The sequence below is a fragment of the Manduca sexta genome, chromosome 21, assembly GCF_014839805.1.
Source record: "Manduca sexta isolate Smith_Timp_Sample1 chromosome 21, JHU_Msex_v1.0, whole genome shotgun sequence".
NCBI lineage: Eukaryota > Metazoa > Arthropoda > Insecta > Lepidoptera > Sphingidae > Manduca > Manduca sexta.
Genome location: NC_051135.1, coordinates 3858321 through 3874535, shown reverse-complemented (window position 1 = coordinate 3874535; position 16215 = coordinate 3858321). Strand labels below are relative to the sequence as shown.

Below are 16215 nucleotides of genomic sequence, written 5' to 3'. Positions count from 1 at the left end.
ACACTCTATAGGTATTTATTAATATTAGGTACCTATTATTCTCTAGTGAGTACGGGCCTTTTAGGTATGGTGAATGGACATCCACCCAGAGCCTCGCACTGGCTAAAGGCACAAAGAAAAATATTACCCTCTTTCTATAATCGGGTAAAAAAAATCTGCCAACCCAGATTCTTGCATTTATAAAGATGGTGAGTGTTCCTAACTTTTCTGTGAGCCTTCGCTCACATACACATCCCGATTAGTAATTTTGATCATACATACCAAACCCAAATTTACAACATCAACGATATTCCCAAGGATCGAATTAAGTTTCTTTTGTGAAAATTTTGTATTTTATGCAATTTAAATCACTTTAAAAACTTTTCTTTTCGTCAAATATAGACTTGCATATTGGCTTGCATTTGTATCATGAAACCTATCTTTTAATGATTCAGGGTATCTTCATTCAGCTTTTATTCCTATCCCCAGTATATTAGGTTATAATTCTGTTTTCTTCTGTAAAATTTAAATAATTTTTCATAAGTAACTGTTATCTGCCTACGCGATAAATACCTTCATGTGATTTTGTAATAGGAATATAAATGAGTGAATAGGATAAGTATTTTTAATGCATAAGCTGGCAGAGAAGCATGTGCCCTATGTATCACCTGATGATAAGTGATCTCCGCCCATAATCACAGAAAAATTCCAAAAGAGTTGCAAATGCGCTGCCAGCCTTTGTCTCAAAAATCGGGATTCAGGAAGTGTGGAGTTTTATTTTGGATTCCGGATATACCGAATGTCGCTTCGAAAGGCTGCTGTTGCCTTTCGAAGCTATTGCTGTCACATCGGTTGTCAGTGCCATAGTAGACACTATACCTTTATCGAGCCGGTCCGTTCATTCTGTAGACAAATGTATCTACAGTACGGCTATGACTTAGCTGGTTGGTTTAGAATGATAGAGTGATGGATGGGTTTTGTGTAAGGATCAAATAATTCTCATTATCAACTACATACTATATATTTTTATTAATTTGTTAAAAATTTCAAGTTACATTAATGTTATTTCGTTATTCATTTTTCAGTGTTCTTCAAAAAGGTATAGAAAGTGTAAGAACTCTTCACGACCTGCAAATATTATTTTACTTAACATCTATAAATATGTTGCATTATATATTTTACAAATATGTTTTTTTTCAAAAGTTTCTTTCCAAAATTTTAACATACCAGTAAAACACTAATCAAATATCACATATGTACCCATGTGGAATGTATTTAATAACATTATCCTTACCGAAAGGAAAGTACTATTGGACAGCGGTATTATCGCACCCGCCATGGGATCTATGGGTCGTTTGATCCTTTCCATAAAGATGATAAGAGTACGCCGGTACTTCAAGGGAATCTCCAGCCAATTCATTTCATACACGGACTCTTTCAACCGCTCACTCTGCAAAATGAACACATATAACACAGACTGCCTTGATGACGTAATTGTATTGCTACAATTACCGTCCTGTGGTCTAGAGTTCGATCCCCTAGTGGAATATGATGAGTTTTGCTGCTGCTATCATTCTGGAATCTCAAATTGTGCCTGGTATATTGCAATAGCTCCTTATCACATCTTTTGCGGAATAAGTATGTCAGAAAATAAGTGCGCTTCTTGAATAAAATCTGTGTGTATAAGCAGGTCTGTTTTTGTGGGGCATGCGGGGGCACGCAGTGCAAAAATTACCATTACAATATACAGGAAGGGAGAGGGGTACAAAAAATTAGGGACTTACAGCTTTCGACAATTAGCATGCCCCCAAAAAAGAAGTGACAAAAAATAAGTATATTAAAACAGAAATTGTTAGTTACATACTTCTTGAACGAAATTCTCACCTCATGCGTAACTTCATTACCGAAGAAACAGAATAGAAATATCTCTGTTAAAATACAACACATGTACATTATCATTGAGACGAACTCCATCGAAGCCGGGTGGATCTAAAAAAAAGTATAAGTTCCTTTTTATCCTGGAAATAACCTAAATATATATATTTTTTTGTTTTAAATATTTTAAGTTAAAGAAAGAGCGTTTCTATAAAATTTAATCTCCCTGATGCCTAGCAACTGGTCCGAGTATTGTTCCAAAGAATATAAAACTATTAAAGCTTTTCTATTAAGAGACACAGTGCAACAATAGTTACCATCTACACATGCTTTTAACTGTATTAAAACACATGGGGTAAGTATGTATTTAGAAAAATGTATTAAAGTAAGGTTGGGAAAAATATCTTGTACTTTTTGCATACTTCTGAGTGTGAGAAGAAGACAGAGGCACAAACTGGTCGACCCACTTTCCGCCGTGGGTATACCGTTTCACGATGACTATGGACACAAATTCCAGGTTCCACGCTGATACTGAATAGAAAATCCCATATGATTTTGCCAGACCAGGAGATCGAACCCAACACCTCAACACCGCAGTCGTACCTTAATTCAATTACTCCACCATGCCATTCATTAGAAGACTAGTCAATTTAATGACCATTATCATGGTAAGTTAACAAGTATTATCATTGTTAATTTTGCTCTCTATTTTCTAGTCGTGTCGTCAAGGGAATTACATGACAGTATTACTTTCGCCTTTACTCAGCTAATATAAATTTGTTATTGAAACTTATTTCTCGTTAAACTATGCCAAGTATTTATTAATTAAAACTTTTACTTACATTAACGATTCTATAGGCTGTGGTGCAAATTATCCATCCGCTAACTAAAAATTGATAGAGCAAAGCTCCACCAAATATATTCAGGATTTTGTTAGAGAATCTAAAATGATTTAAAATAGCACAAAGTTTTAATTGCTAGTTCTACATCTACATAACTATGCATATTTTTAACTTTGAAAGAGAATATTAGAGTGAATACCTACGTACATTATAATTTCTTCGTAATGGAGTAATATTTTTCTTATATGTGAATCAAAAATTAATTCTAAAGGTAGTTTATTTTTTTTACTTTCCAATTTGCATACTTTTATTACATTTTCTAGGTTATGTCTGTAAGCAAAAGGTTAATGATATTATATAATATTATTTGATTATGAATAATAAATTAAAGAGCATATTATGTAGATTGTAGCCTTGTAATTACAAATCTATCAGTTGGTTGCAGAAGTAAGTAATAAACAAATTTCCAAGATTGGTTAATTCTTGACTTGGAAACCCGAGTTACCAAAAATAAAAAAATTGCTTTCGAAGTACTCGATACTGCAACTCTAGGATTATGCTAGAGTAAACACCAGTACAATACTTCTTAACCAGGCGTATAAATTATAAATTATTTTCATTAAATTCCTAAGAACTTACCTGAGAATTCTTAGTTGCGTCTTAGTTTGTGCAAAGAAAAAAGACACAAAGGCATCCATCGTAGTATTGCAGTAAGCAAGCCAAGATGTTTGAATCCATATATAAATTATTGCTGCGTAGAAACTGTAAGCATATTTAATTATACAAAGATATCGTAAATTTAAGAGTATCGTTAAAATATTCATAGCCAATGAAAACATCTTTAACTGATTGGAATATCAATAAGTTCACCAAGTGAAATAACTTCAAAACATTACCAAATTATGATAATAATAAGGTAGTTGTTAAATTTCAAAATAAAATATTTAGTACAGTTTGAAAGCTAACCCAAGCCATGACGAAAATAATTGTCGAGTCATGCCGATTTATTACAAACGAAAACTAAATATGAATACCAAACCCGCTTCCCTTGATAAAACAACGTTTGTAAACATTTTTATTAGCATCTAATGCTTCGAAAGTAGTTAAACTAATAGTTATGACTACAGGAATGCTAGTACAGGAAGACTTTACATTCGATGTTGCAACATAACCTTCCAGTTATGGCTTCCCTAAGCGACTATTGTACGTAATAAACATTTTATTTGTGTAAATACTCACTGCGGACTTATATTAGTATCAAATGGCAGCCATATTGCCAATTCAACGGGCTTGCCTTGTGAGTGAAGTATCACCGGGTATAGAACCCAAAGCAGGCAAGTCACAAGTGCCACGATATTAAATATTCGAAGGAGTAACCTGGCTTGAAATGCTGTCTTTAACAGCAATTTCTGAGGGCACGCGGAAGGCGAATTAAATATAAAACCTGAAATAAACAAAATAGACTATAAACTTAATTTCAATTGTTATTTTAAATATGCATTAAATTCAATAAAACTAGTATATCTGTAACTACGTACGCCTTGAAACACACGCACAAGAGAGAACGTTATTTGTAAAGCAAGTTAGTGCATAAACGTTTTCGTCGTAATGTGCATAAAGCATAGACAGTTTCGTAGGAGTAACTTAAGTTCATAGTATAATATAATTAATGTAAGGTTAAGAAGAGGACTTTATTCATTATACAATAAAATATAACAAAGGAACAATGCTCTTGCTCAGCGTAGGTGTTTAAAAGAATAGAACACCTGTCTACATTCCACACACTTATTCTCGTGTAACGTAAGGAAGGGACGTGCCTTTCATCACGGCTAAGAGTTCCCCAATTTTATCCGCTTTTCGCCACAGAATAACTTGTTTGTATATAGAATCTGAATTGGTTAACAGTAGAAACATTGTATCCATAACTTTGTTGGCATCGTCTCGTACCTGCAAAGATTTAAAGTTATATTAAATTCGATATGAAGTTACTGTTTGAGAAATATTAGTGAATACATTGAATACAATAATAAATATTATAGTAACGTGAAGATGCTTAAAAAGCATTTTGACTACAGGTTTGGTATTAGTGCTCACTCAACAGTTTATGAATATGAATATAAATGAAGCGTGTAAGTATTCAATGAAAAAAAAAATGGTTAACTTACTTGATAGACTTTTATAATTTGTTGAACAGTATAAAGCAGAATCAAAGACAAAATGAACCGCATGTACAGCTTGTGTAATATTTGATGACCTTTATTCGCTTCTTTGCTCAATGGATAGAAACCACAAAAGCGCAAATTTTTCAAATGAGGCTCCAAACTTTGATATGACATTATTTAAAATTTTTGACGTGCGTTAACGAGAATAATAAATTTAAATAAACTTCTATTGGATATGTCTTGATGACACAAGCCCTTTGAACACACTAATTCAAAATTTCTCTTTGTAAGAAAACATATTATGTTTGTATCTCTTTAATTAAATATTTAGTCAACGTGTTATACACGTTGACTGATGAATGATATATCATTTTCTGAATTGCGTGAAATCTAATGACACAACAATTTACGAAGGCGTTAACAGCATTTAATATTATTACCAATACAAAGATCTAATAGCAAATAGAAATGTCTTGAGAATAATATTATAATATGATGTGTAGATATTACATAATACTGTGTGAAATTACTCCTAAGACCCTGTTATTTCAGTTGAAACATATGCCATCACATTTTGCTTGTAAACCGTTTCACAACACCATATTTAGTACTTCTAGATATCTGTTACTTCTGTACTACCAATTGTATCTGAATGAATTAACGTCTATGACCGGATGTTATTGTATTGACATATTAACAAAAAACAATACGATGAAAAAATCATCACAAGCAGTATCGAACATAAATAGAGGAGTATTTTGTTCCTACAATTGTAGGCCAGACATTTAATATTTTTAAAGTTGAAATGCTGCGTAGGTGGCGTAGTATTATGATACGAATGAAGTGTTGAGGTGGACCGACAGGGTTCGATTCCCGGATCAGGCAAAGTCATAATTGATATTGGGTTTTTGTACTCAGTATAGCCCGGACTCTAGAATTTGTGTCTGATATCGCGAAAAGCTTGCCCCCTTTGACGTCATGGGACGGAATACGCATGGCGAAAAGTAGGTGCACCAGTAGCGCTTCTGCCTACTTCTTCGGAGTAAAATGCATGAGTGTGTATGTGAAGTTAAAATAGCTATAACGGAATCTATATAGCAAAATATAGAAGCCTTTGAGCTTTGTTTTATTCAAAATCTGTAATCACTGCCGTCTCTTTGTTTCTTTATGTCACATATACGATTTGATACATTCATTGATTCATTCATCTGAGCCACAAGAAGTCCACTGCTGAACATAGGCCTCCCCCAAGGATCTCCACGTCGACCTGTCGGAAGCTGCCTGCATCCAACGACTTCCTGCGACCTTAGCCAGGTCGTCCGTCCACCTTGTAGGCGGGCGTCCGACATTTCGCTTGCCTGTACGTGGCCTCCACCACTCTAGAACCTTTCGACCCCAACGGCCATCGGTTCTTCGAGCTATGTGCTCGGCCCACTACCACTTCAACTTGCTAATCCTATGGGCTATGTCGGTAACCTTTGTTCTCCTACGGATCTCCTCATTTCTGATTCGATCTCGTTGGGAAATATCGAGCAAAGCCCTTTCCATAGCTCGTTGAGTGACCTTGAGCCTTCTAATGAGGCCCACAGTGAGAGGCCACGTCTCTCTGCCGTATGTTATCAATGGTAACATACAACTATCGAAGAGTTTCGATTTAAGGCACTGAGGTATTTTGGACGAGAAGACATCGCGAAGTTTCTCGAACGCTGCCCACCGAGTTGGATTCGATTGACCTCTCTCGAAGTTGGACCTGCCTAGCCGGACCACTTGTCCTAAATAGACATATTATTTGATACATTACATATATTAAATAATATTATAAAATAAATAAATAATATTATATCAGAATTCCAATTTAACTCTGAGTCCACTAATTAAAGTCACACGTAACACTCACGAAATAGCTGCTTGTTTTAGTTTACGGAGCGTTAGAGACTATAATTAGTGTCCATTTAGTTACCACCCCTTTAATACACACCAAATACATCATTATTGTGGGTTTCGCAGTGGTAAACCAACGTAGAAACCAAAGGCGCTTCTACAAATGTTACATATAGTGCGGTCCTAGATTTGATTAGGTTGTACATTGGTTCGCTGTTAGGTTTAATTTATAAATATGGCTATGGTTTCACCAATCTTGTTCGAATTTTATTAGCTATTTTCTATGAGTACGCATCGTCTCATTGAGAAAACCTAGATGATTACAGACGACCTAAAATGTATTAAACAATTTCAAATTTATGATTTATATTTATTGCTTTGCATATTAACGTACATACATATTTAAGTATATTTGTATCTACATCCAAAAAGCAGAACTAAAACAACAGGGATCAATAAAAATAGGCTACTAACAATTGTCAAACTAAGTTTCCTTTACGAAATTTTCAAACCGCCCCATCTGCCACAACACAGCAATCTAGAGCATTACATTTACCTAACCGTGCAGTATAAATCCCGGTACAAATGTAACAGATCCTCGGCTAAGTGATTGAGCAAACGAGAAGTGCTTGTTAAGTGTTCGCTGCTTAAGAGACCAACAGTCTTTTGTCACGTTTAACCGGGAGACGCGAATGAGCACTCGTTAGTCGTTATTGCTCATTTAATTCTTACCAGGCACCTCGTTCCGCGTGTAATATGAAAATTTGTATTTCTACATGCGTATACAGAGATGTACGCAAATCTAATATGTGATATGAAGGCAAATATTCGTTAGAGATAGGTAAATAATTATGTGTATTTAACGCAGAATGTGTTTTGTAATTCCCTTTGTTTTACTAATAAAAGCTTGTGTTATTTATTAATTGTACGGTAGGGATTTTGATACAATTTTTACAATGTCAATAAATATTGCAGGAATGAAATAAATTATAAATAACTGGGTTTTGCCCGCGGCTCCGCTCCGCATAAAATAAAAAGTCCCATTTTTATTTCCTCAAGATAGAATGGAGCCTTTATTGTAAGTTAGAACTTTAGCAATACATCGATAAAAACTGTATTCAATTCCATTAAATAGGTTTTGCGTAATGGGTGTACAAACATACAGACAATTATTTTTAAGTTGTTTTAGCTTCTGTTGTTTTGTAAAGAGTAGTAGTTTTTTTCAATGTCTATGATGTACACACATTGGCCTGTTACAATTTAATTACGTATATAATAGATAAATGTATAATATTACACCTCCAATACTGCAACTTACCTACTAACCAATTGCCGATATGTGAAAGTTATATTATTATATTATATATGTTTCCTCCAACGCTCTTATGAACTGCTCATCACGTTGTTGTTATTTACCTGCAGTATAATATTGACTACTTTGATTAGAATAACTCTAGTACAATTAAGCAGCTTTGCTGTCGCGATTTAAATAGATATTTTTCCGGAAACCGAATAATTTCTTTTCACTTATCAAGACCAATACTTTAAACCAACGTACTCACAACGCACACAGCAATAGCAAATTGGTTATCGTTATCGAGAATAACACAAATAAACGAATATACAAAACATTTTCGAGAATACATATGTGTACTTTGTGTAAATCATCCTTTTTAAACAAAAACTCTCATAGGACTGAAACTCAGCGTCGCACGAAGTAAAAAAACAATTTTATTCATGTTAAAATTATTATCACATGAGAGCAAAGACACGTTTTAAGGAGCAGCAAACGGCTAAATTATGTTTCAAGTTTGCCCCACTTATGCCATTTTATGGAGACCCGTGTCTCCGTCGGCTATATTTTTCCATATTATTACTCCCGACTTTAGATTAGCATAAATAAACGAAAACACGAAAAGCTTTTAACAGGAACGCTGCGAAATGTGATAATTTCTATTTCCTGACATCGATGGATTTTACTTTGTAATTTAATTATAGCTAATAATCCGCATTCGGGTCCAGATTGTAACTTTTGTCTTCCGCCATTGTTATTCATTAGACGTTTGTGAAAAGTTTTACGTTAAAATTTGATTTAATTAATTGCGACCGTTCGTTTATTTTGTATTGAATTTAAAAAATATTTAATGAAAATATTATCTTTGATTATAATCTAAGATTTTTAGCCAATGCACCAGTCAGTGAACTTAGATTGAACACGCACGTTTTATGTTTCACGCACATTCGCTGTGATTTAATGGCCCAGGCTTGATAAGTGAGAGACCCTTAGCACTCGCACTTTGTTGTAAAAAAAGAATTCAAATTCCAACGCTGCTAAAATGGGGTTCAACCTCTATGTCAGTTGCTTAATGAAATTACATAAAAATGCGAACATTCCCGGTATATTCGGCAAGGAGAGCATTGTTGTGATATTTGTTGGTGCCGCGCGGCGCCGCCCCGAACCTCGCTTTTGTTATCATTGCGTGAATTATACAGGTAATGGCCCGCATTTACAGCGTACGTGCCTCGACATTCATTAAAACGGCTAATTAAACCAGCCGTAGAGATTCCGACGACGAATCCGCCTTTTGAGACGATGGCATTCTACATATTTCTTCGGGGAAAATTTTAAGTAGAGCACCGTTGACATTTGTTCTCGTGAAGTTTAAAAGACCCGATGAAAATATTAGCTCCATAAATTACGTAGATAGATGTCTTACCTCGTTTTCATAAATTTCACGAGATGCTCATTCTTGTTTGCGTTACGTAATAGGGTTAAACTTTAGTACAGAAAATAAATATGTTCTATTTTAATATCTACGTTAGGATCGCTTCCATCAATTGATACTGGTAGGAAAAGTAAGCAAAATAGAAAAGTACAATGTCGTTTACCTAAATTAAGTATAGTTAATATAAAAATCAATTTTATAGATAACACATTCAATACATGCACACATGATCGATCTGTTTGGATAAACTACTAGGACCCAAAGAAAGATTCGTAGTGACATTTTGAGTAATACCAAAACCCTATTGTTGAGATTTTGCGTTAAAATTAGGGTTGTAAAAGAACATGTTGTTTGGCAATCTTAACTTTGCGCGGCGTACAGACTGACTATAAATCTTTATCGATTTTTATCAAAGTATCTTTTTTAGATATAATACTTTTTTATCAGTCTTCGTCATTACTTACTTACACAATATTGAACTTCCACCTATGCTTTTCTAAAACCAATGTTAGTAAAAATAGACATCCCAACTTGTGCCATAGTTCGCGCCATTTTATAATGTTTAAAATTATTATTACCTCGTCTTACCCACGCCATATATACAAACTGAATAATGAAAACTTCAAGAAAATCAACATAATTAAGAGAATTTAATATCGGTAATGTAAATAGACTCCCCTTAGTTAAGATTATATACTCTTCGTAGGGTTTAATATACCCGAAATCTTTATTAAATGTACAGGAAGAACTATTTATACCTATATGTGATATTCTTTAATAATAAATCACTTAAAACGAGGAAGTGTTACTCGTGAAAACGGTGAGGTGACTTCAAAATTTTTGCTAAAGGAGTTCCGGGTAATAAGGAATGAAATATAAAGAAAATATCGTAATATTTAAATTAAAATGCATATTACCTCACGACAGCATAATACCTGCGCGGATAATAAGAACAATTGAAATTCACGACCGCCCGCAAATTCATAGTCCCGCTAATGCCGAGTGGTTTTATTTAGCCGTCGACAATCTTTGGCCGGAATAAATAATAAATTATGAATAAATATTATTCAAAATAAAAATTAAATGTAGATGTTGACAATGTCTTTAATAATTAATTAGGTATTTTTAATAATATGACAAATTATCTTTTCATTTATGATACTATACGCAGTAACGTCGTAACTTCTTATAGACAGGCGACGAAGCTAAACTCGATAGTGATACCTCCAATAAGCAAGACCTAAGTGATAGGTCCTACGCTTTGTCTTGCACCCCATATTTTATTCACTGTACATTGCTAGTGGTAGAATTAATTTAATATCCGGCCGGATAGCGATCACTGTACACAAGGTGTCAAAACCCGCCATAGTGGTACCCTTAAGTGTGTTGCGTTCCGGAATCGGCCTGTGTGTACCCGGTTCTACCAGACCAGCATAATTGTGCCGACTGCCGAAGGGTAATTATTCCTTGTCAGTCGTCATTTTATTGGATCTCACTCCAGTTGCCAATATATGCAGTGAAGTAATTTTCTGTGCACATATAAAAAAAAATTGGATGATTCTGAACATACATATTATATCATCATAACCATGTTTCAGGCAATGTATCCTACATCAATTTACCCAAAACATTGTTTGATTTTCTTCTTATAAATAATATAAGGGTTGTGAATATCAATTTGTTACAACAAAAATAAAACCAAAACACTGATTGAAACAAATTGAATTAACTCGGAGCATATGACATAAATAATCGTCCATAAATCAGCAAGTGTAACATAACCGACAAATTACCCTTCTGTTTTGATAAATAGCTTGGTATAAAATTTTGTTTCTATCGAACCAAACCGCTATTAATTTAGTTGATAATGTCTGATTTTAGTTCAGTAATAATATGAAATTAGAAACCGTGCCTATTAGAATATTTCGATTTCGTATGTAAAAATACTTAAACCGATTGTTAACATTTTACAAAAGGACTCGGGACTTTTAAGAGTGAATAACGAATAAGATGTCATAACGTTTATCATGTTTCTAATGCAAAACGGGAAAAATTGGTTGTTTGTGAGCACATGCTTCGAATATGCCAATATTAATACCATGTTATGTATATGTATGAATGTTAGTAATTAAAATAAAACTAAATATGGAGTCCCCCGTAACCATGGAGGCTGTCAGTCTTCAAAAGGCGAGAAATTTATAGTATAAAAAACAGCGGTAAAATCCGAAAACTTGTTTTTTCAATACCAAGCTACATTTGAACACACATCTTTAAACACGAAACACATTTCGATATGAGGTTGAAAGAATGTCTCCGCATTCATATGTTTACAGAGCTATTTTGGTTTTACTCTGGCCGCGCCCGGTGCCCAGTAATTAACAACGTTGTCGAGTCCCAAAGGGATCAAATGTACCCACACCGAAAACCAAACCAATGCCTTTCATTTGGCTCCTAAATTAACGATAGTTGAGAATCAGGATTGCGAACTGTAACCCTATAATTTTAAGCCCGGTGTTGTTTTTATATGCTTTGTTTGTTTACACCGAGTGTGATATATTATGTACGTTTTTAATTACTTTAGACTGACGCTGTTCTCTTTGTATGTAACTGTTTAAATCCTCATGTCATTGATCATAATAATAATCTTCAGTCTACATATTAAATGACGTTATCATGAACAATAATAATTTTAAATACCTGATTGGTAGGTGCACTATCTCAAAATCGAAAAAAGTAGCTCAATTCCTTTGACATCTAATAAAATTGAATAAAACTTCGACTTGACGAGTAAATATAAATTTAGCACTTAACCAAACCCCCGTGTTGTTAATTTATCCTTTATTTTCATATCGAGCTAATTAAAAGAGTTAGTCGCCGCAAACTTTGCCGAGAAAATAAATTACCAAAAGACTACATTAGCCAACAATAGCCCTAGATGGAAAACTTAGTTCGCTTTTATCCACCGATTGTTACAATACGAAACAAAACCACAGAACGCTTATTAGCTTTAAAGCTCTCGCTGGGGTTTAACTTAGTATTGTTTACTTCTTAGTTGGTAACAGATACTATTGAGGTGTAAACTGGAAAACTATTTTACATTGCGGTCGTTGGATATAGCGATTAATCGATTCTAATTATTTTTATAGCGACAGTAGTGCGTATCTGTAAGAGAATATAAAATACATCACAAGTTCGTCTTTGAAGGGTTAGACTGGTGGTACTCTCACATATTGAGAGTCCGTCTGGGTAGGTACCAAATTTGGAGCCTCATTTGAAAAAAATGCGATTTCACGGTTTCTATCCACTGAGCAATGAAGCGATTTAAGGTCATCAAATATTATATAAGCTGTACATGCGGTTCATTTTGTCTTGATTCTGCTTTATAATGTTCAACAAATTATAAAACTCTATCAAGTAAGTTAACAATTATAATTTTTATTATTGAATACCTACAGGTTACTTTTTTTAATTTATTTTCACAAGTGTAGGTTTATATACCATCAATCCATACTTTGATATATTTATGTAAAAAAGCACAATTAATCCAGTTAGTTTCATTAGAGTTTTAAGATTGGTTTGGGCCTATAAAAATAAAAAGTAACTTATTGAATATTTGTCATTCGTAACAAAATAACTTGGTACTATTGAAACCGATAACTATTCCTATTTCGCTATAAAACATTTAAACGAGCCATTAATATATTTGCCAATTTGACAACTAACTGATTTGAAAGTCGATTTAAATATTTTTTGCAAATTTAACTACAAATCGATTTGAATGTCGAGTTATATCGGCTTACCATTACATAAGTTAGAGATTCATTAAATAAAATAGAACTACTATTATCTTGTAAAATAATAACTCGTTTTGGAACTATGGTTTCACTTAAGGTACTATAAATCAATTAATTTCAAAGATAAAGAAAAGAACACCAACTAAGGAATAAGCAATTTACATTTAACTCGAAATTAGGTAACATTCATAAAATAGGTTCATTTTTATAATCCAAAGAAAATACTAAACATTTTATTCCGTGTAATGAAAGTAAGGCGGAAACCGAAATAAAACATCATAGTACACGGCGCGAGTCTGTTTTCAGCTTCAGTAAAAGTGGCTAACAAACTAATTTTATAGTCGGTCTTTTTACTTGCCTACTTTAACCTACCGGGTGAACACTGAACATAAATGTACAAATAGTTTTAAAAACCGCATTATGATTTTCAACGAAAATGTCGTCGTGCAAATTATGAATATATTAATTATATTTATGTTAATCTTATTAAATCTTGCGTAATTTTGTCCTGATTGTTAACTCAGTCCGTAAAACCAAGAATAAAGAATGGAACTCGGCCAGCGTCTGTGTTTACCGATAATTATAACCTGGGCATCTTCAAGTCACGAGTGTCTTCTAGGCAAGCGTGCTCCACCGTATACCACATAATCACTTACTATCAGGCGAGATAGTGGTCAAACGCAAGCCTATGAGCTATAAAAAAAAATACAATTTATCAAATTTCATTAGTCTCGTGCTCTTTGATAGGAATAACAGTCGTAAAAATTTTAATAAAATTGCATCGGACTATAAAACCTTATTCCATACACGTTCGGATCATCATAATATTATGCGTTTATTGGGGTGACAGTACGCCACTTAATTCGATCGTTCATAATATAAGCCTCGCTTTATTTTATGCAGAGTTGTTGATCGAACGGCGGTCTGAGTGGGCCGGTAATGCCTAATTAATGCAAATAATTTGGCTTATTTAATAGATTCGCCAATTCGTATTGTGCCAGCTGTCTCAGTTAAAGAATCGAGTGTCATGGATGGAATAAAATTGAACAAACACTTCATTCAAACAAATTTTGTAGAGTGTGTTTGTTTTACTCCTTTCCTTACATATAATAAAACAAAGTCCCTAGGCACGTCTGTCTGTCTGAACGCAATAAACTCAAGAACTGCCGAATGAAATTCTGTGAAATAGGGCATGGTTACGATAAATAGGGTTAAGGCAGATTAAGACCCAGGAAGGACATAGTCTACTTTTTATCCCGGAATATACATATCAGGACTTTTCATAATCATCAGCCCTGTATTATATACTGTCTCACTGCTGGGCACGGGCCTCCTCTACTACTGAGAGGGATTAGGCCTTAGTCTACCACGCTGGCCTAGTGCGGATTAGTAGACTTCACATACCCTCAAAATTCCTATAGAGAACTCTCAGGTATGCAGGTTTCCTCACGATGTTTTCCTTCACCGTCAAAGCAAGCGATAATTATTTTTTTTTTAGAAAACTCGGAAGTATGTGCCCTTCGGTTTTGAACCTCCGAACATTCGTCTCCGCAGTCCATTACCAGTCCAGTCCATACCCAACTAGGCTATCGTCGCTTATCAGGACTTTTACTACTACTTTAAAATAAAAATGTAATTATAAGATATCTATGTGTGTAAATCTGTATAATATATAAACCCGAGTTTTGGATCCATAATTTTGTAGAATAAAATTTTAAAGGACGCCTAGTTCTAGTCAAATCAGTCATCTCTGAACGCAAACAACATTTAGTATAAGACTGTGAACAAACATAACACTTCGCATTAAAACTATAAACTTTATTTAACTTCTTGAAACGAAAAGTGCTTCAATCGATTTATGGTTTGCAAACTGTAAAAATTGCATTCCACACATTATTATAAGACTGCTTTTTTGTGTAAAATATTGTCATTAATATTATATGGGTATATTTGTAATATAACACGTTACAGAAAAAATAAACATGTATAATAAAAAAGTGCTTTAAAAAGATTAATATATTTTAAACGCCGACAACGCATTAACGATTCCTTTTATGTTATTTTGAACGTTTTGAGCACTAAGATATTCTCGGGGGACAACCTATTTAATTATACTGCTTTTTATTCTTTCACCTCTTATTCTAGATTAGCGTGGGATAAACGCCACACATATCATTAGCCATGTTAAAAAATGGTTTAATTGCAAAATTTTACACAACTTTTTTGCCAACGATGGCTCTAATATAATTAAAAATCTAGCTGGCGATGATAGCGAGCGCGCTATTCTTTAAGCGCTGTCTTGCGCTCCACCAGGCATCAATTTAATCAACCTTACAGATTTTTCGAATTAAATGACTATTGAAATGAACTCGCATTGAAGTATATAAAGCGGGGTTATTGAAAAACTGTGGATCCGACGGAAAGATTAAACTGTGACATTCATTAGCAGCAATCAGTCAAGCGAACTAAGCAGGGTGGCCTTCCGACAGCTGACTGCTACTTATCTAAATAAGATCGGCGTCGCGGCGCGTCGGCGTGCGTGATGGATTTTAAGACCCTCGTCCCACGCGTTTATAGGGTTCGTAATTTAAAATAACCTTTCAAATTAGTACATTGTACAAATACGACTGCGGTCTTGAACGTAACTATTTTAATATTCATATCGCTATGTTAATTATGGAAGATTTGGAATTGAATAAAGGTTATACCGTTTTTATACCGTACTAAACTGCTATAAATGTAAACGAATGTGTCTTTCAAAGTTGAAATCCCTCAGTCGCTTGATAATATTCTACAGAATAACAAGCTATTAGTAGCCGTCGACGTTCAGCGGAATACTTACTTATTCTCAATAATATTTCAACTCAACGTGGAGTATAAAATATTTTCGTGACTAAATCGAAGCGTAATACCGTTGAGTGTATCTTGACCGATTTGTTCAAGGCTCGTTCGACAC

The 16215-nt window shown here is 34.1% G+C and overlaps 1 protein-coding gene across 1 annotated transcript; it reads right to left on the bottom strand.

Annotated features, from left to right (window-relative positions):
• Positions 1-1025: 1025 nt before the first annotated feature.
• LOC115444917 (odorant receptor 94a) lies at positions 1026-9216 on the bottom strand. The gene is given in 10 exon segments (XM_030170912.2): positions 1026-1107; positions 1274-1429; positions 1864-1968; positions 2697-2796; positions 2904-3026; positions 3336-3458; positions 3936-4140; positions 4514-4643; positions 4862-5140; positions 9130-9216. Coding segments are annotated over 10 exon segments (1362 nt in total). The 3' UTR covers positions 1026-1053.
• Positions 9217-16215: the final 6999 nt, after the last annotated feature.